Here is a 19,593-nt window from a genome sequence, read left to right as displayed (position 1 = left end):
TAAACCACCCAGGTACCCCCAGGAATCACTACATTTCTAATAAGAACGACTAAATATAAGGATAAAGGAAGCTGGTGGCAAAGAATGCATGCTGCTATTAGAAGCCATCTAGAAATGCGTGGTCACCTTTGATTAAAACCAAAAATAAAATCTGGGATGTAGGAGACCTTCTTGGATTGACACAGAACAGTACTAAGGTAAGGGAAGAGAATCAACTTAGTATATCACCCCCTCCCAAGCCTGCTTCCATAGGTTATGATGTGGGGAATATTCATACCTTTTCAAACTAGTTAATAAATTAAGGTCAGCTAAAATCAGGCATAAAAATGGTTACATAAATCTACACATGTGATAAAGTGATGTAACACATATATATACATTTATCAATTTCATATTCCTGATTTTGGTACTGTACTGTAATTTTGTAAGATGTAGCTATATAGGGAAAGCTGGGTGGGGAACCTCTCTGTACTCTCCTTGCAACTCCACGTGACTCTATAATTATTTCAAATTAAAAAGTTAAAAAGCAAACATAAAACCCCAACATGGATAACACGTACCAATGCTTTAGCAGTAACAAATGTGTAATTATAATAATTCACATTAAAGGCTAAAAGTCAAGGACCAAATAATGAAGTAAAGAAGAAAATATTTTAAGGAATTTTCTTGGAAATCTGATTTTTTTAAGTAAACATTGTGATTGATAACAGATATAACATACATTTGAATTTCCAAATTTCCAAGTGTTTGACTCTCAACTTGACACAGAAAAAAACTTATGTGCCTCCAGCTTTCATCAAGTTTAGATTTTTATTTTCATTAAATATCCTTGATTAGGATACAATAATCAGAAACAGTTCTTCCCTAGTTAAATCTTTACTCTTGCCATGTAATTACTCTTTGATTTCAATGAGATGTTTTAAAACATAACGAAATAACACCATTCAGTAAAAGAAAAACGAAGCATTCTAATAAACACTAACCCAAGATTTTCTAAGTCTCATCAAAATGGTAACTTACAAAGACTCACCTATATGTGGCTGCTGGGCTGCAGCTAATGCATATTGCTGCTGTTGAGCTGCAGTTAACTGCTGAACTGTTAGTGCATTAGTCCTCTGAAAGAGCTATTAGAGAAAACATTTAATATAAAGATTAGTCTCAAAGCATTTCATTTCTATTTAAAAAGCTGTGAATAGTGTATTTAAACACTTAATCACTTTCTCAACTATAAAAACATTTTATTTATAAAACATTAAGTATTTAACAACACTCCTGTTATTCATGTCAATGCCTCATAGTACTTCAGGCTACACCAGTACATAGTTAAGAGGAGCTTCATTAAAGGAACTTCATGCTTTACCTGCTGCTGGGAATTGTAATCAAAAAGGCCTACAGTAGCTCCTGAAGAGTCCATGGGTACCTGATTACCAGGATAGTCAAACTGTAAGGAATCCAGACCAACTTGTTCCATGGCATCCAGATTCTGAGTTTCAGGATTTGAAAATTCTTCAACAAGTGGTTTATTAGCTGTAGGATTAGGAAGAGGCCCCAATCCTTCTGGGGGATTAGTACTGGGGCCCAGGCGCTCAACTACTTCAGTTGGAGAAGACTGACGACTTCCAGGAGTACGACTGTATAAAGAAAACAAAGACTTTATGAGTAAAAGTAGTAAGTCAGTCACAGTTGGAATGGGAAAGTAGGAAAATAATGAAAAACAAAGGTTGTAAAATACAGAGGGCAAATCAGGCACCCCAGGTCACTAACCACTCCATCATTTTTTTCCTAACTTCTTCTTAAGAACTGACATGGTTTTGTTTTTTTCATATTACTAATGATCATTCTCTCTAATTTGAATAGCATCAAGATTTAACTCAATTTTACAGATAAGAAAATTAGCCAATATCACAATTTAAGGCTTAGACTACCCGAAATTTTTCTCAAGTCACAGAAAAAATGAATGGTGTATGAATAGCAGACTATCAAGTGACAAACATGGGAAGACTCAAAACCAAAACCCACCTACCATACTCCTGGTCTTGTCTACCAGCACAGAATTTTGCCATATCTTGCTTAATAATGGTTTGGGGGGGGGGGGGGGTTAGCCATAAAGGATGGCCTTCATGACTTCAGAGTGTAAAATGTGAGATACAATGGAAAACGACATGAACTAAGACGAAGGCTGACTCCGGACTGTCTTTAAATACAATTTTGAGCAAATCATTTCATCTTCCAGGCCTCAGTTTCTTAAAGGAGACTGAAGACATAACCTTCTTGTGCTTATTGTTTCAAGTAAGGACAAAAAATGAAGTGTGAAAAGCCTTTATGAAGCTCTCCAAAAACCATCTTTATCACACAAAATTGTTTCAGTTAAAATCATCAAAAAGAAATAGAAATTTGTAACATATTTACCAATAATTAAGTATGCCCATCAAAAAAAGTATATGTCATATAAAACATCAACTTCCTCTACTAACAAGCCTCCTTAATTTTTTCAAAAAATTTATTGAGCATCGACTCTTCTCTTTTTATCAACATCCTTCATGGTCTAAACCTTATTTTTACTTTATATCTAGACATAATCTATCCTCATTTACAGCGTTTTTTCTTCTACAAAAATATTTTATGCAAGATCTTTTCCCTCACAAGAAATAAGTTTGTTCTGAGGAACATGAGTTCACAGTATATGCAAACGTAAGTACATTAAGTAAATGACAGTAACTATATTACCTGGTTTTCAGTGCCAGTTGTTAACACCTATGTAACTCTGCACCCAAGTTCAGGAGCTTCACATCAAGATAAATTTGCAAACATGTACAGAGCATTTTACAAAGTAATTACTTAATAAAATTACTTAATTGTAAGAATCGGTTTCCACGGGGCACCTGGGTGGCTCAGTCGTTAAGCGTCTGCCTTCAGCTCAGGTCATGATCCCAGGATCCTGGGATCGAGCCCCGCATTGGGCTCCCTGCTTGGCAGGAAGCCTGCTTTTCCCTCTCCTACTCCCCCTGCTTGTGTTCCCTCTCTCGCTGTGTCTCTCTCTGTCAAATAAATAAATAAAATCTTTAAAAAAAAAAAAAAAAGAATCGGTTTCCACATATTTAGGTGAACTTACATTTTATTTAAAAATCAACCACTATCCTTGCAATATTTAGAAGAAATTTCTACGTCCTTTCCCCTTTAACCTTAATACCTAATTTTTCATGTGAATATTCAAAGGTTTTTCATTCAGAATATATATGGAAAGAAAAAAAAAACCTGAAAGATCTTCTTTAAAATTAGCCTTTTAGGGGCGCTTGGGTGACTCAGTCGCTAAGCATCTGCCTTCAGCTCAGGTCATGATCCCAGGGTCCTGGGATCGAGCCCCACATCGGGCTCCCTGCTCAGTGGGAAGCCTGCTTCTCCCTCTCCCATTCCCCTGCTTGTGTTCCCTCTCTCACTGTGTCTCTGTCAAATAAATAAATAAAATCTTTTAAAAAATAAATAAAATTAGCCTTTTAAAATAAAGCCTGCTATAGTTCTTCCCTTCCTTTCAGTTCTACACTCCAGTGATTATATACTGATGCTGTATCAATTAATGTACATATTAGTGATATGTTAGCATAGTGACCGTATGGCCACAGCTATTAGTCTGAAACATTTTTACACTATGAAGTATAATACTGTATCTAAAATATTTCATAAACAATTTAAAATGTATACCCCAAACTTAATGGAATAAAATTAGAATGCTAAAAAATGTAAAAGTTCATAATATGAAGAAGCATAGCCTTTCATACAAACAACTCTTAATACAGCAATAATTAGAGAATATAAGAGAAAAAAGGCACTGCGCTATTAAGTGGTGCTATTTTCTTGCTATAGTTAATGGTGTATTAACACTTCAATTATAAATGCATACTCTGAAGGGCTCATGATCAACTCAGTTTTAAATACATGCCCTTGACTAAAACTCAGATTACATAATTGCAGAAAAGTAAAATCAGGATAAGGTTCTAAAACAAATTGAAAAGCATTAAATTTATTTCTTATCAAAGAGGTTTACTGGTTTTGGATGCTTTTTTGCACTTAGAACAGATACAAATGGCACTGTTTTAAGAAGCATTTTACTCTGCTTTTGATAATTAAAGGCAATAAATGTAAAAGCATACCACCCATATATATGGTTATACTCAGTTAACTGAGATTTCATGGTTCACAAGATCTTAAAGAAACAGCTCATTTTCAGGTATAAGCCCCAAAACATCTGACTAATGAAGTATAAAGTATAGGAATTCAGGATGAAGAAACAAATCCCTAATATCTAGGTAAATGCACACTGCCTAATCTGAGATCAAAGCTAGAAGAAAATACTTATTTAATTACCGTAAAGAGACAACTAAAAAGTTACAATTTAAAGAATTCTAAGCTTAAAGTTAACTTTTTGAAGTCTCTAATATGTTCCCTACTTCAGGAATAATTTCAGGAATATTAAGTATTACCATAAATTCATATATACTAAAGAAGAAAGGTCACAGCTTCCAAGGTAATTATGTTTCCTCATTTCCAAGATTAAGAGTTAGATTTGGGGGGGATACAATACAGGGGTAGAAGGAAGAGGAAACTCCACAGAAAGGTGCTCAAGAGCAACCCCGAAAGGAGTTTGCCAAGAAAAACCAGATTAAACCTAAAATTCACTAAATATTAGCAGGGAGGAAAAAGTTAAAATTTAGACTACCATATGAGCAGAAAGGTAACAGCAACTTCTAACATTACTTCTTTAATGGAATGCACTGTTTTAGAGACTACTTTGAAGAATTATTTAAAAAAAAAAAAAAAGGTTCACAATCAACTAATACTCCTTAGGAAAAAAATTAAATCTTCTTCTGGATTAACACAAGGTACAAAGGGAAATAAAATAAACCAAAATTGGAAAATGTCTAAATCAATCACATCAACTAGTAGTAATTATCCCTAAAGAGATATGCTTTTCTTCTTGAGAAAGTTAAAGTCTTACTTAAAATCTTTGCAATCGGCATCCATTCCATTTGGCAAACCTCTGCCATTTATTTTAGAATCATCATCATCTCCTTGTTTAAGATCTCTGTTTTGGTCCTCCTCAAATGGAGAAGCCTTGCCTTTTTGATCTCCTTTCTCAGGTCCATCTGTTTCAGCATCTCTAGTGCCCTGAGGAAAAAGAATCTGTTTGATTCTGAATATTTAATAGAACACAAAAAAAGGCACCATAAGGTGACCTAAAACTGCGCTATAGTGCACGTAAACAATAAAAGCATTGTACCTTATTTTAATTTTGTAATCAACTAATTTATCAAAGGCCAAAAAATTGAGCACAAAACAGTGATTTATAACAGAAGGGCTAAGGCAACCTTAACTATAGCGGTGCTGGAAAAGCAGTAACACCACAGATGAAATTAAAATTCTACTTAATGCAGATGATTTTTAGTTACTTTCACATCAAACACTACCATGAATAAGCAACTATAATCTTGCAAATTATGTTTCGTAATTAACATGGCTTGATTTTTGTAACATGGCTAAGGTTATATTCCCATTGGTTCTACTATTTCATGTATTTCAAGAAGTGGCCAAGAGAAGAAAACCAGAGCTCCAATAACTGCAAGATTTCCTTGAGCTCTGGAAGAGCCAAAAAAATAAATGGACTTAAAGATAACCAAATAACCATTAATTATTAAATATTTCTTTATTCAAAATACTTACAAAAGTTCCCTTCCTAAATCGAGAATCCAATTTATCAGCAGGAGAAGAACTTAATACATATTCTACCATGCTCACACCAAGGCCTCCACTTTCTGATCGCGGAGACAGTATTGCATTTACTTCACTGTTTCCATGAAAACCCTGTCCAGATCTTCTCTGTACCATAATAGGCTGGGACATTGAATGGTCTGTTTGGAAGGAAGAACACAATTACACATTTATACTTTTAAACTAACCAAAATGTATTTATATAAATTAATAAAGTAAAAAAAAAAAAATCGGCATACTGTTTTATTTTGAATGTTATTATAATCTTAATAAAAAGCTTTCATACTCTTGAAACTCACTGGCCTGGGCACATTTCTTGGGAATACAGACAGAGCCATTTGGTTAACAAAAAAAAGTAAAAGCCGATATGAAGAACAGTCAAACCAGAAAGGTCAACGGAGACAGAAACATTAACCTGAAGGCTCTGCTACCTAGAAGCATCTTGTTAAAATATTAAAGCTTTCTTCATGATTCATAATAATTCAAAATAGAAACCTAGAAGAATAAAAAGAACTCCTAAACTGGCAGAAGCACATCTCAAGCTCATAGTTATATACTGGGCAGATTCAGAACACATGGCTGTACCACTATAAACACAAACAAATATGTTTGGAAAATATCAGTTAATATCACAGAATTTTCTACTCTTGGTGTAAAAACTGTCACCTAAAGATTATTTTTAAAAGTCCCTTCTAGGGGCACCTGGGTAGCTCAGTTGTTAAGCGTCTGCCTTCGGCTCAGGTCATGATCCCAGGATCCTGGGATCCAGCCCCACATTGGGCCCCCTGATTGACGGGGAGCCTGCTTCTTCCTCTCCCTCTGCCTGCAGCTCCCCCCACTTGTGTGCACTCTCTGTCAAATAAATAAAATCTAAATAAATAAATAAATGTCCCTTCCTAGTTTAAAAGTTTTCCATTTATTTTTAACAAAAAATTATTCAACTGGTGTGAATAACTTTTCTACACATTTTTATGACAAAAAGAAAAAAAGCAATATTTAAGATTAGAGAACAAATGGAATACAAATATAATAAAACATTTGAGGCAACATTCAAATATTGTTTTTTTAAGGCACCAATAAGCTACCTCTGGTTCATTTGTTATCACACAGGATACTCATTAGGTCCGGTCCTTAACAGGCTGAACTATCACAGTAGTACTCGGCCATCACTTCACGAACTCTTATGTTTTTAAATGACTACTACTTTTGTTAAAGCATATTAAAACATTTCATTGCAGTACCTTTATCCACAAGAGATTAGTCATTATATTTTTCATTCACTCATTTACCCATTCATTAACATAGTTCAAACAAATGTTGGTTTATGGTCTCTTGTATGCTGGGCATTGTGCTATGTATGGGGAATCCAAGAACAAACAACACAGTCCCTGCCCTAAGGCAATCACAACAGAGTAAAAGTGCATCAGTAAAAATGATCCAGGATACTATGGAAACAGAAAGAAGGAGAATTAATCCTTCCCAGTCTTAGAGTGAATCCCAAAGTGATACGAAGGGTAAAGAGTTAAAGTCAGCAAAAAATAGATGAACGTGAGGGTGAGAAAGAGAACTTCAGTTAGAGGGGCACCTGGGTGGCTCAGGTCATGATCCCAGGGTCCTGGGATCAAGCCCCGCATCAGGCTCCCGGCTCAGCGGGAAGCCTGCTTCTCCCTCTCCCCCTCCCCCTGCTTGTGTTCCCTCTCTGTGTCTCTGTCAAACAAAATCCTTAAATTCAGTTAGAGAAACTAACTATATGATAAAGTCTCCTGCAGTCATGGAAAGACTCTTCTTTAGAACAATTCCTCTAGAACAAGGAATATCTTACTCGTATTTGTAACATACTTGGCATTCAATAAATGTTCTATAAACAAAATAACTTCTAATTTTTTCATTCATTTCTAATTTCCTCCTATCTCTGGGTAAAGACTAATATTCATCTTCAAAATTTTATCCATACAGCTAAAAAAAGTTAAGTTGCAAGAGGAAGTGGCACAAGAGATTAAAAATACAAACTTGACACTAAAAAGAAATATATAATGTTGCTTAAATATTTTATTGCCTGTACAAGTTGTCCTCCAAATATAACATACCAAAAATATTTCCCAACCATCCATCTTGAAAATAATCTCTCATTACCATGTTGTGCTCAAGATGTTTTGCTTCAGAATGCTTTAAAAAATATTTGGTTCTGGTAAATAAAGTAATTAAGCACTCAACCTTCAAAACAAAAATTAAAACATGTCTACTTTCGAGCACAAGTAATTTTATTTTAAAGATTTTATTTATTTTTGCGAGAGAGAAAAAAAGCACGGGGGGGCGGGGGGGTGCCAAAGGGAGAATAAAGAAACACCCGGGTAATTTACACTCAAAATTTAAAGTTAATTTGATTAATTATCATCCAGTAATATTTTACTGTGACAAAGACTTCTAACTATTAAGTAGACCATTAGATAAGGGTTAATTTACATTAAAAATGTACATTATAATGACTTATAAAATTTTCAACGAAGTCATCAGAAATTTGCTCCAAATACTGTCTGTCTGGGGGTAGGCAGGGTTTCAAAAAATTCAAGTAAACTCATAATTCTCACACATTAACACCAATAACTTACGAGAAGTTCCCCATGCAGTCTCTCTCCATTCATCATCCCCAAGAAATATGCCTTTTTGTCCATCTTTTGTTGAATCATCAGGTTCCCAAAACTTTTTGGTAGGCAAAAGCTATTTGGGAGGGAAAAAAATATTAATTTAAGTTTCACTCTAATTGCAAATTTATTCTAATTCCATGTGGGTGAAAGAGAACTTACCACCAATATGTACAAGTGAGTTTTCAATACTAAGGAAAATTCAGAGATAACTATTTTCTATTTTTGTCTTGTTAATAATAAAATAACTCCCCACTTAATGTTTGGGTACTGGCTCCAGTAATTCTAACCCTGAACACTAGTCAAAGTCCACTTCTGACTTTTCTACATGTTTGAAATGGTTTTACCATCATGTGACTTTCTTTATAAATTTTTTCAAAAAACCTACTAAATTTCTTAATATAGGTAATAAAAACATCTATACAAAAGGTGAAAACCTCTCCTTTACTTTCTCTCCTTTACTGCCCTTGGATCACCTCCTATGCCATAGCTTCCATGATAGAAAATACATCTTCACTTTTACTTCATAACTTCACGACTCTTCCTAGGTCTGGAGTGCTAGCAATCTATCAATTACAAATCAGGAACCTGTGGATGGTGGAAGACACACAGAAAGGAACCTCAAATACTTCTGAAATAATCTAAAAGCCCCATGCTCTATCTACCATATATGTGACACACAGAGCACGTAAAAATTGTGTTGATACAATGATTCACTGATTATTCAAAATGTACATTTGGCTAATTCCTAATGATACTTTATCACTCATCCTAGCCTCTCCTCTCTACCTTCCCTGATACTCAGAGAAGATGGACTGGGGATATGTTTGTTTGAAAACAATAGATTGGTTTCCTGAGGCATGCATTTAGCATTTTAAATAAGCATTCCTCAGATCTCCTCCCTCTCAGCCCATAATTAGGTACCCAGTCTTTCAGTGGTCATAATTAAACCTGTATATACTTCTAACACTATACTTATCACACTAAATTACCTGTTTGCCTCCTTAGGGACATGGTAACCTTATTTTCAGAGAGCTCACAAACATACAAACTAAATGTAATAAAACAAACTCAGTAAAACCTGAATTGGATCTGAGAAATAAAACTGTGTGTTGGGTGTGAAAGTGTGAGTGGAAGGCGAGGAAGATAAAGTAAATCATGAACAAAGGCACAACCTAGTAAATTGCATTGTGTGTACAACAAGGTATGAGATGATGAACAGATGAGGGAATGTCAAAGCTGATGCTGGGAAAGCTTTCTAGGTCAGATCCTCAGGAACCTTAACGACAAGTTAAAGTAAAACTGCACATTACTTTGAAGTAAAGGGAATCCACAGAGGTTGTTAAGAGTGATACTGTGTTTCAGAAAACAACTCAAGTTGTAAGCTATAAGAATAATGGATATTCCTAGACTACAGACAAAGAGATCAGTTTAGCAGAACTACAACAGGGCCAAGTTGGTAAGAACTGGAATAAGGCACTAACAGAAAGAATTGAAAAATGAAATGGTTTGAGAGATTTTTAGGAGAGTCAGTAAGATATGATTACAAACGGGGAGGAGATTGATAAAATTTTAAAATTTGGGTAATAAGGTAAATGTAGTATTACTGACCAAACAAAAAACCAGAAGCAGCTTTGATGGCAGGGGGAAAAGTTCAATTTGGGCATGTTCCTAATCTACAGATTTTTTGCTAAACTATATATATTTAATTTTAAAGGAAACTAACTTCCGCTAGTTTAAAAAGAAAAGTTTCTCCATGTTAGGAACTGGGCTGGGCTGCAAATGATTTGTGCACAGACATTTTAAACAATAACCTGCTCTAATAAAGATCCCAGCCAAATGCAACCTCTGTTCCTTTGTTTTTTTTAAATCTCACTATAAAAGGTTCATGTACAAAATGTAAAGCTGATTAATACTAAAACACTGTGCTTGATATAAATAATTGAACATTCATTCATAGTAAAACCCAACTTAATCCTTCAAAATACCATTAAAAAAATGGCTCCTGAGAAAATAAAAAGTTTTTACCCCACACATCATGAAAAAAGATTCAATATCAAAGTAATAGTAACAAATAAGGAATTGAGAATAAAATTTTAACAACTTAATAGAAGCAGTCATCATAGACACAGAAGTGGCTTAAAACTAATCTTCTAAGGTAGCAGAAATAATAGAAACTCTTTGAGGAAACCGTTCCAAAGCCTTTGTGATAAAAGTTCTACGTAGTGTTTTAATAGAGAAACTCATATATCACTGCTTTAAAATACAAATTGTACAACTAGGGGAAAAAAATCTATGTTAAGCACTTATGCAATGTGCCTACTTTCTGCCAAGCACTATACTATGAATATCTTTTCATTTTGCAAACATTTATAAGTTATCATGCACAGGAAAACAATTTAGTAGTTAATAAAATTAACACTTCTACTGACAAAGACCTGTACATTCTAGAAACAACTTTTTGTGACAGTTTAGACACTGATTCCAAATACTTTCAGAAACTACTAGTTTGTGACCAAGAATAAATTAAATTAAAATGAACTAAATATAGGAGAAGGCAATAATTCAGGATAGAACAGAAACAAACAAACAAAAAAGATTTAGGCAGTACACTGGTTGTAACAGCAGCAGAGATTTGCCCCTGGAGACTCTTTTACTGTAGTAGAAATGGGGAAGAATATTACAGAAAGCAAGGGCTAACAGATCTTAAAGATCTGTAAAATATATGATCCACTACCACTTCATATTAGTTCCGTAATTCACAAAAGCTTTAAACCAAGGTCAAGCAATTCAGTATTTGTCAACCTGCACCTTTGTCCTTCCAACCGAGAAATGACTGGGTGAACATACAAATTCATCCCCCAATTGTCCACCATTTTATTAGTTCTTTCTTTCAAGAAGCTAATTTATGGCTTTCCCTCTCCATCATCAAAGAAATCAGTCAACAACCTAGCATACTGCCTCAAAAATACATAATAAATTCCTACTAGAATTTAGAGGTACACCTGATTTAATACAAATTATTACATAAAATCACATAACCAACCAAATTAACATAATCCCAAGAATCAAAAGAATCTGAAAAGCTTTATGTCTACAATACAGTGTTTTAAATTAAGGTGTTCATAAAACATCCAAACTTGGGACACTTTTGAGGAAGGGGGTGCTATTAATAATTATGCCCGACAAGAGATATGTATCTGGACTGTCTGGGCAAATTAGGATGTAAGATGACTATCTATGGAAGTTCAGAAAAGAGAGGCATAGATGCTAATAACTAAATGTGTTGAGAACAAAAAACACAAGGTAATTCCCTATAACCCCAGATTAGTGCTTTTCCAGACTTTAATCTCTTCTGTTAAGAAAAGAGATCAACACTTCTTTATTTTTTCAAATCATACAACTTCCTCAAATCTTCTCCATTCCTAATATCCTTTAACAGAAAACATTAGATGTCATCACTTCCAATAGGAAGCAGTACTGTAAACAGTCAAGGCATTCATGAGTTTATACCATTCCATCACTACCATACATGATCTTAGGCCAGTTAACCATTCTGAGCTTCAGTTTCCTCATCTGTAAGGATAATAAAGCAACTGTCGTAGAGTTTCTATGAGGTTAGAATGAAATAGCGTAAGTAAACGGCCTAGAACAGTATCTAGCACACGGCAGACACATAAATATTAGGTATCTTTACTACAAAAAATAGGAATCTTCTAATATTATAAAACATAAGTAAGGGGCGCCTGGGTGGCTCGGTTGGTTAAGCGACTGCCTTTGGCTCGGGTCATGATCCTGGAGTCCTGGGATCAAGTCCCGCATCGGGCTCCCTGCTCAGCGGGGAGTCTGCTTCTCCCTCTGACCCTCCCCCCTCTCATGCTCTCTCTATCTCATTCTCTCTCTCAAATAAATAAATAAAATCTTAAAAAAAAAAAAAACAAAACATAACTAACATACTGACCAGCAACATTTAACTGGCTAAGAACTATGACATTATTCATTATAAAAATCTTGTCTATAGCTATTTGCCTTCTTTTTCAAGTCCATTTGAGTATTGTAGGAGAATCATGAAACAAAGAACAGATGCCTAATACAGTCCCATTCTGCATAAGGAAAGAGAACCAAGGTTACACATATGGCTAGTAAATGGCTGCATTAGGATTTGAACCCATCAATCTCTATAATTTTAACGTTCATTCTCTTTACACCTAACTACCATAGAAGATGGTTCTTTTCAATCACAGTCTAATTAATCAGTACTTCTGAAAATTCCCAGTATTAGAATACCACTAGATATAATAAACTTTAATGATATTATCATGATATTCCGCCTATATAATGTGGGTATTCATTACTGTGGATAAACTTTAAGGTAGAATTGTTAAGACAAAGATTTATGTAGACAAAACTATGATCTATCTTCAAGTAGCTGGTTTCCATTCTAGTTATCCCTAACAGATCAGATCAGAGCTAGAACATTTGAGATATGTGTAATTCATACAAAAGGTTATTCTTATTACTGTCTCCAAAGAAGTCAGTCTTACTTGAGGTCATAGCACTAGTGATAGATCAGAGAAAACAGAAGTCTCCTTACTCCCCTATCCAGTATTCCACTTCACCACACCACCTGGGATCTCAGCACATAATTTTCTTTAAATATTATTGTGTAAGAAACGAGGGGGCATTATTTATCATACTAAGCTATGAATACTCCCCCCAAAAGACACATTAATTCAGTGACTTAAAGTTAAATTCTGGGTTTCCTAAAGAATTTCAGGCAGGGGCCTCTTTCCCCCTATTTAAAAAATAAACAGGAACATACAGTGTGTGTATAAAACAACAGGTATGTGCCTCTGCAGTGTAGTTTTATTTTTTAAGATGTTATTTATTTATTTGACAGAGAGAGAGCGCACAAACAGGGGGAGCAGCAAGCCAAGGGAGAGGGAGAAGCAGGCTCCCCGCCGAGCAGGGAGCCGGATCCCAGGCTCCTGGGATCGTGACCTGAGCCGAAGGCAGACACAACGACCGAGCCACCCAGGTGCCCCTGCAGTGTAGTTTTAAAACACTATACTAATGAAACTGAGTCCAACCTCCTATGAATGAGCTTTGCTCTTTTTAAGTGATATGATGTAATACAAATCAGGAAGTTTTTTGACAAAAACATGCTATGGAAAAATATGGAAAGAATGAGTTTATGAATGGATGAATACAGATCTGTTCCCATTTCTGGATGACCAAATAGAAAAGACTGCCCTTCTGATGATGGGTCAGCACAGAATACCATGATCTACAAAACCCAGTACATTTGAAAACAGTCCTGTATGTAATGCAGTGCTTTCTACATTAGAGATCTATAACAACTTAAGACATAAGAAAACTTTATTTTTGAAGAAAAAGTCAAGAATAGGGCAATCCATTAAAAAAGGATGTCACATTAAAAAAATAAACAAGCAATTTTAGAAAACGGAAGAGCCAGAAACTCAGGGCTACTTTTAATTTATTAAAATGAATGGATTCTGGGATAAAACAAAAACAAAACACCTCACCTGTCAGGAAAGGAGGAGAAGACTGGTGAGAGAGAGACAGGCAAAGAAGGAAATCCCAGAAGGTTCCCTGCTGCCTGTGAGATGAGGAAAGATAGAAAGGCTTGTGGGAGAGAGAACCCAGAGACAGAAACCTGAGTAGGTTTCTTATCTATCTCCTAGAGGTAACAGAATTAGTTGGTAAACTGTTAAGAAAAAATACTTAATTAGTGAGTAACAGCTTATTTAAAAATACATTTCTACTGAATGAAGGTCACAGAAGCACTGACCTACTGCTATCTGCCCAAAAAAGCAGGCAGTCTATACCCTAGCTACTTGTACTCTGCATATCTGAAATTTCCATTAAGAAAGCCTAGATTTAAGTTTAGATCAACATACTATTCCAACCCAGCTTGTCTCTTTTCCAAAAACATCAAGTGTACTTCCTCCACCCTCAAGTAACTAACCAAACTCTTCCAACTATTTCTGATCGTGACATTTTTTTAACTGCAAAGATGTCTTTGCATTTATCAACCACTATTTGGAAATGGAGGGAGAAAATAAGCCAATCGGTAAATATATGTACAATGTAGATCTAGGAAGCAAAGTGCTGGGGGGGTCTAAGAGAATTAAGTTAATGGTGTGACTTTACTTGCTCTTAAAAATCAAGTTTGTCAGAGACTAGGCTGAAACACTGTTCAAACCTGCTTTCAAGATAGGTTATTCTGCTTTTTAAAGACTAGCAGTGAACAAAACAAAAGCCCTTTTCAACTGCTTCTTTTTATTCGCCCATAGTGTAAATAATGCCTAAGCAGCCACTGTACTGCAGTGAAGCTCTATAGTTTTTTGTTGTTGTTTGACTAAAAAATTATTCCCCCTTTCAAATCTTTCTGAGGGACTAGAATTTTACCTTATGCACTAGACTAACAAGTTTACTTTGGCAACACTTTAAGCACCTTAACTCACCCTTAAATCAGTCCTCTGAAAATGACAAACTCTTTGGAAAACGCTGTTCTGGAGAAGGGAAGGGTTAGCTAGCTGCAGGGTGCCCTCTTGTGGCCCAGAGGAGTGACTGGACTCTTTTTCTGCATCTGAAGAGCACACAGCATTGGATGGAGTGAGTCTCATGAAGGTCTCTAATCTACCAAAGTAAAATAATCTCCAGGAGCAAGCAGTTAATTACACATCTTATGTCTGTTCACTGTTATGTTCTATTAGCAAAGTCCACACTATGTTAGTACTATAGAACATGACAAAATAAAGATGTGACCACAAGGGCTTTTATAAGCAATTAAAGTTTTCTAAATATTCTTTAGGTATATGGAAAACAGCATTTTGATGCCTTAAATTATGTTATGGTGCAGTTAAATGGGATACCCCAATGAAAATCATATATTAACAGGACTGATAAAATCTATTAAAAAATTCAGAGTGCTCACTGTGTGTCAGTCATTCAAAGCTAACAATCTACAGAGGAGACTAATATAAAACGAACTGTAACAAAGTAATATAATAAAAATATGTATAAAGATCTATGAGAAGTCAGAAGAGGAAGTAATTAATTCTACAGATAGCAATGGGACAATAGTAAGACTCTCATTTCTCAGTACAGTCTTGTATAGGATTAGAAGTTAATTAAGCAAACAGTAAACAAGGAGAGATTTTTGGAAGAGAGAATAGTGAACAATTAAGTGTGGCTAAAGCAAACATCATACATATATAAAACAGCAGGACAAGGATAAAGAAAGGCTCTTCAGAGCAAAGTAATTGTGGTTCATTACCAAAATATAAAACATTAATTTCTAAACCAAGTCGATCAAATCAACTAGGCACAATCTCACTAAAAATTACTGCTAGGGGTTAAAAAAAAAAAAAAAGCTGAAATCACCACAATACAGAATTGTATAATCCAAGATTTAAAAAACCCACATCATGTGGAAGACATAACCACTATTTTCAAGAATATTTATGGTTAAAAAAATGAGTCTCAATGGCTCAAATAATCAAAGTGAGGTATACATTCTTAGTATTCATAAATACTTACCTCTCCCATTCCCCGAGATTCTAATGCAAGAGCTTGAAAATCATGATTCATTTCATCCACAGATCAAACCTGTTGAATAACAAAAACAAAAATCAGTAAAATTTAAACAGACTGCATCAAATATTTTTATATTATATTGCTATTACTGCTATTAGCATGAGCTGAGATGGGCAAAAATCGATTTCTCTATGAAGACAGATTTTCCTAAATAGAGCACATAATAGCAATCTACATTAAAATGAAAATTAAAACCCTGGGGTCAAAGGTTCTTGGGCTATTATGTGTGCCAAGAGAAACCCCTACTAGTTGAGCAAAACAGATGGAAAGTAAAGAATAAAGGAAGCAAGCTCAAATACTAAAATGTAGTCTGTTTTTTTTTGTTATAGCTCCAATTACAAAATTACTGTTTTACTTCAACATTTTTCAAAACTTCTCAGCATTTCATTATTTGTAGATCTTATACCAATGATAAAAAGTCACTGAAAATATTTAAGTGGTGATCCAGTTCAACCTCAAAGAAACATAAAAATTAATCAGCTGTGAGAGCAATATTGAAATTTCCTTAAGAGTAGCTCCTTTCCCTTCTTCAACTAAAACTAAAGTGTATTTTATCTTTCCATTTCTAACTGTTTAAATAGTTTATCATTCACCTGACAATGTGTTCTTGAGTCAGAGGCCCTTTGCCTTCTAATGTTAAGTACTGCTGAAAAAAAAAAAAATCACTCAACACTCAACACTGAAGCTACTACAAATTTAGCCTTCCTGCTTCGGGGCCTTACAATATAACCCTATAATTTCCCCCTTTAAAACTCTCTTTAAAACTCCATAGCATGTGACATTACAAAGCACTCCTCCCTTCCTATAATACTGTTCTTTGTTGCTACTTTGTCTCTTAAAATTCTTTTCTACTTTCCTGTGTGTCTCTGCTTTTTCTCAGGCTTCTTCACAGACTTCAATTTGTCTCTTCAACTCCACTGTAAATGTTAGAGTTCCTTAGTACTCTATTCATGGTAGTCTCCTCTCTACCCTTTATCCTATGTAATCTCATCCACTCTCATTGCTTTCAAAACCATATATATGCTTAGGACACTGGCTCTAACATTTCTATTTATGAGCCAAATTTCTCTCCTCTTAAAAATTTCCAATTATCTCCTTCCCATTCCCTGGGCAAAATTCCAACTTTACTCTTCTTTCTTCCCCACTTATAACTTCATTCTTTCCTTTCTTACATCAATATCCAGTCAGTAATATCAACCTCCTATCTCACTTAACATCTAACCATTTTCCATCTGTCTGGTTGTTGTGTGATTTTTTGTTTTGTTTTTTTGGGGGGGGGGGGTGGGCAGAGGGGGAGAGAGAGAGAATCTGAAGCAGATTCCACGCCCAGGTGTGCAGCCCGGCATAAGGCTTGATCTCACTACCCTGAGATCATGACCTGAGCCAAAATCAAGAGTTGGATGCTTAACCGACTGTGCCATCCAGGTGCCCCACCAGCTGTCTGGTTGTTTAGACTACCATCATCTCTTACCTAAAATATTGCGATCCTCTCCTATCTTCCCATTATACAATCTAATCTTCAAAGTGTAATCAGTCATCTTCCTCAATTGTACTTTGTTCATGTAACTCCTATATTTTAATCCTTGACTCCTATCTTACAAGGGGATAGAACTGGATTCAAATTATAGTTCTGGCAGCTTATTAGTTCTGTAACTCTGGACAAGTAATCTAAACTTGTTTTTTCTCAATTTTGGGGGTAGGGGAGGGTAATGGGAGGGTAACAGCAGCTGCCACATGGCTTATTGGAAAAGTTGAATTAGATAACAGAACACTTAAATTGGTGCTGGGTACATAAGTATTCAGAACTTAGCTATTAAAGTGGTGCCTGACTGGCTCAGTCCACAGAGCATGCAACGCCTGATCTCAGGGTTGTAAATTCAAGCCCCACGTTAGGTGTAGACCTTAAAAATAAAATCTTTAAAAAAAGTTAGCTATTAAAAAAAAAGCTCTTCAGGGGCACCTGGCTGGCTCAGATGATTAAGCATCTGCCTTCAGCTCAGGTCATGATCTCCAGGTCCTGGGATCAAGCCCCACACCGGGCTCCCTGCTCAGCAGGGAGTCTGCTTCTCCCTCTCCCTCTGCCTCTCCCTGCTGCTCATGCTCTCTCTCGCTCATCTCTGTATCTGTCTCAAATGAATAAATAAAAAATTATTTTAAAAAAAGGCTCTTCAATCTTTTCATCAAATGATACTTGAACAATGAGATATCCATATGCAAAAAATGAACCTTAACTTACATCTTAATGTAAAAATTAACTAATGGATCATACACCTAAATTTAACACCTAATAAGACTTCTAGAAAAAACAGAAAAGCTGTGCGACCTAGAGTCTGGTAATGATTTTTAAGATCAACATCAAAAGCAGAGTCAATAAAAGAAAAACTGATGTCCAAAAAATTTGGCTTCATCAATAAAAAACACACTGTACGAAGGACAATGATAATAATGAAAAGACCATAGACCAGGAGAAAATATTTGGAAATCACATATCCCAATACAGGACTTGTATCCAGAATATATTAAAAACTCTTAAAAAAATAATAACCCAATTTAAAAATGGGCAAAAGATCTGAACAGATACTACATCAAAAAAGATATATGGATGGCAAATAAGCTATTATCTTGTTAGAAAAGCTGGATTCATTAACAGTTCTCACAAAGTGAACATTTCATTTACTCAGTAAGCTTTTACTGGATTATCTGCAACGTGTTAGATTTTGTAGAGAAAAAAACAAGTGAAAATATGGTCACTGTTCTTGAAGAGTTTAAATGAATTGCACAGGTTTCCTGGTAACTGAAGGTGTAGTCCTTTAACCTAAACCCTCCTGCAGGTAAGTATAAACTCTGGACAAATATTAAACAATTTGAAGGTGATGGGAAACAACAACAACAAAAACAAACTGGAAGACAGTCTACACTTAAAAGAAAGAACTGGCATAGAGTGAGTTTTTCAATGGCTTTTTTGCCTGAGGACAGGCCTGGGTTTGGAGGTGGGGTGCCAAAATTCCTATAGAGAATCCACTCTTAAAGGCCTGAAGAACCAAAGGACGGACTTTGGGGCAACCAGAGATGCTGGAAACTGAGGAAGGAAGTCTCAGAAAGGAAAACAACCTGTAAAGACAACATGTAAAGACAAATATATAAATACATATAAAGCTTTATTACAAACATGCTTGCAGTAGCATTGCTTGCAGATTACTGAAATTCTGAAATTATAAACCACATAACTGTCCTACAATAGTTAAGTGACACAACACATTTATAAAATGGAATTATCACATAACTATTAAAAATACTTGAGTTTGCAATTAAGAAAATGCTTAGTAATGTTAAGAAAGATTGAAAGTAGGAGTAGCTGGGTAGCTCAGTCAGTTAAGCATCTGACTGCGGCTCATGTCATGATCTGGGGGTCCTGGGATGGAGCCCTGGGCGCCCTGTGCTGGGACTCCCCAGGAGTCTGCTTCCCCATCGTCCTCTGTCCCTCCCCTCCCCCCACTCACTCTGGCTGGCGTGCTCTCTCTCAAATAAGTAAATCTTTAAAAAAACAAAAAGACTGGGGCACCTG

General features: G+C 35.4%; 1 protein-coding gene across 7 annotated transcripts in view; it reads right to left on the bottom strand.

The window, feature by feature from the left end:
• The window catches only part of PUM2 (pumilio RNA binding family member 2), a 102,649-nt gene that overhangs the window by 61,437 nt on the left and 21,619 nt on the right, over window positions 1-19,593 (bottom strand). For 6 of the 7 annotated variants that reach the window (XM_081797136.1, XM_081797134.1, XM_081797137.1 and 3 more), the window contains exons 2-7: window positions 15,972-16,040; window positions 8,373-8,481; window positions 5,716-5,903; window positions 4,994-5,163; window positions 1,361-1,631; window positions 1,031-1,124 (exon numbers count right to left, since the gene is read on the bottom strand). In XM_081797136.1, the coding sequence (XP_081653262.1) occupies window positions 1,031-1,124; window positions 1,361-1,631; window positions 4,994-5,163; window positions 5,716-5,903; window positions 8,373-8,481; window positions 15,972-16,022 (883 nt within the window). In that variant the 5' untranslated portion in view covers window positions 16,023-16,040. Of the gene's footprint in view, window positions 1-1,030; window positions 1,125-1,360; window positions 1,632-4,993; window positions 5,164-5,715; window positions 5,904-8,372; window positions 8,482-14,893; window positions 15,019-15,971; window positions 16,041-19,593 lie in introns of those variants that run through there. The other variant, XM_081797141.1, reaches the window with a different exon arrangement.

Source organism: Leptonychotes weddellii, chromosome 10 (genome assembly GCF_054177405.1).
Source record: "Leptonychotes weddellii isolate Sample4059 chromosome 10, ASM5417740v2, whole genome shotgun sequence".
NCBI classification, from domain to species: domain Eukaryota; kingdom Metazoa; phylum Chordata; class Mammalia; order Carnivora; family Phocidae; genus Leptonychotes; species Leptonychotes weddellii.
Note: the sequence above shows the minus strand (reverse complement) of the source record. Positions and strands in the feature narration are given on the sequence as shown.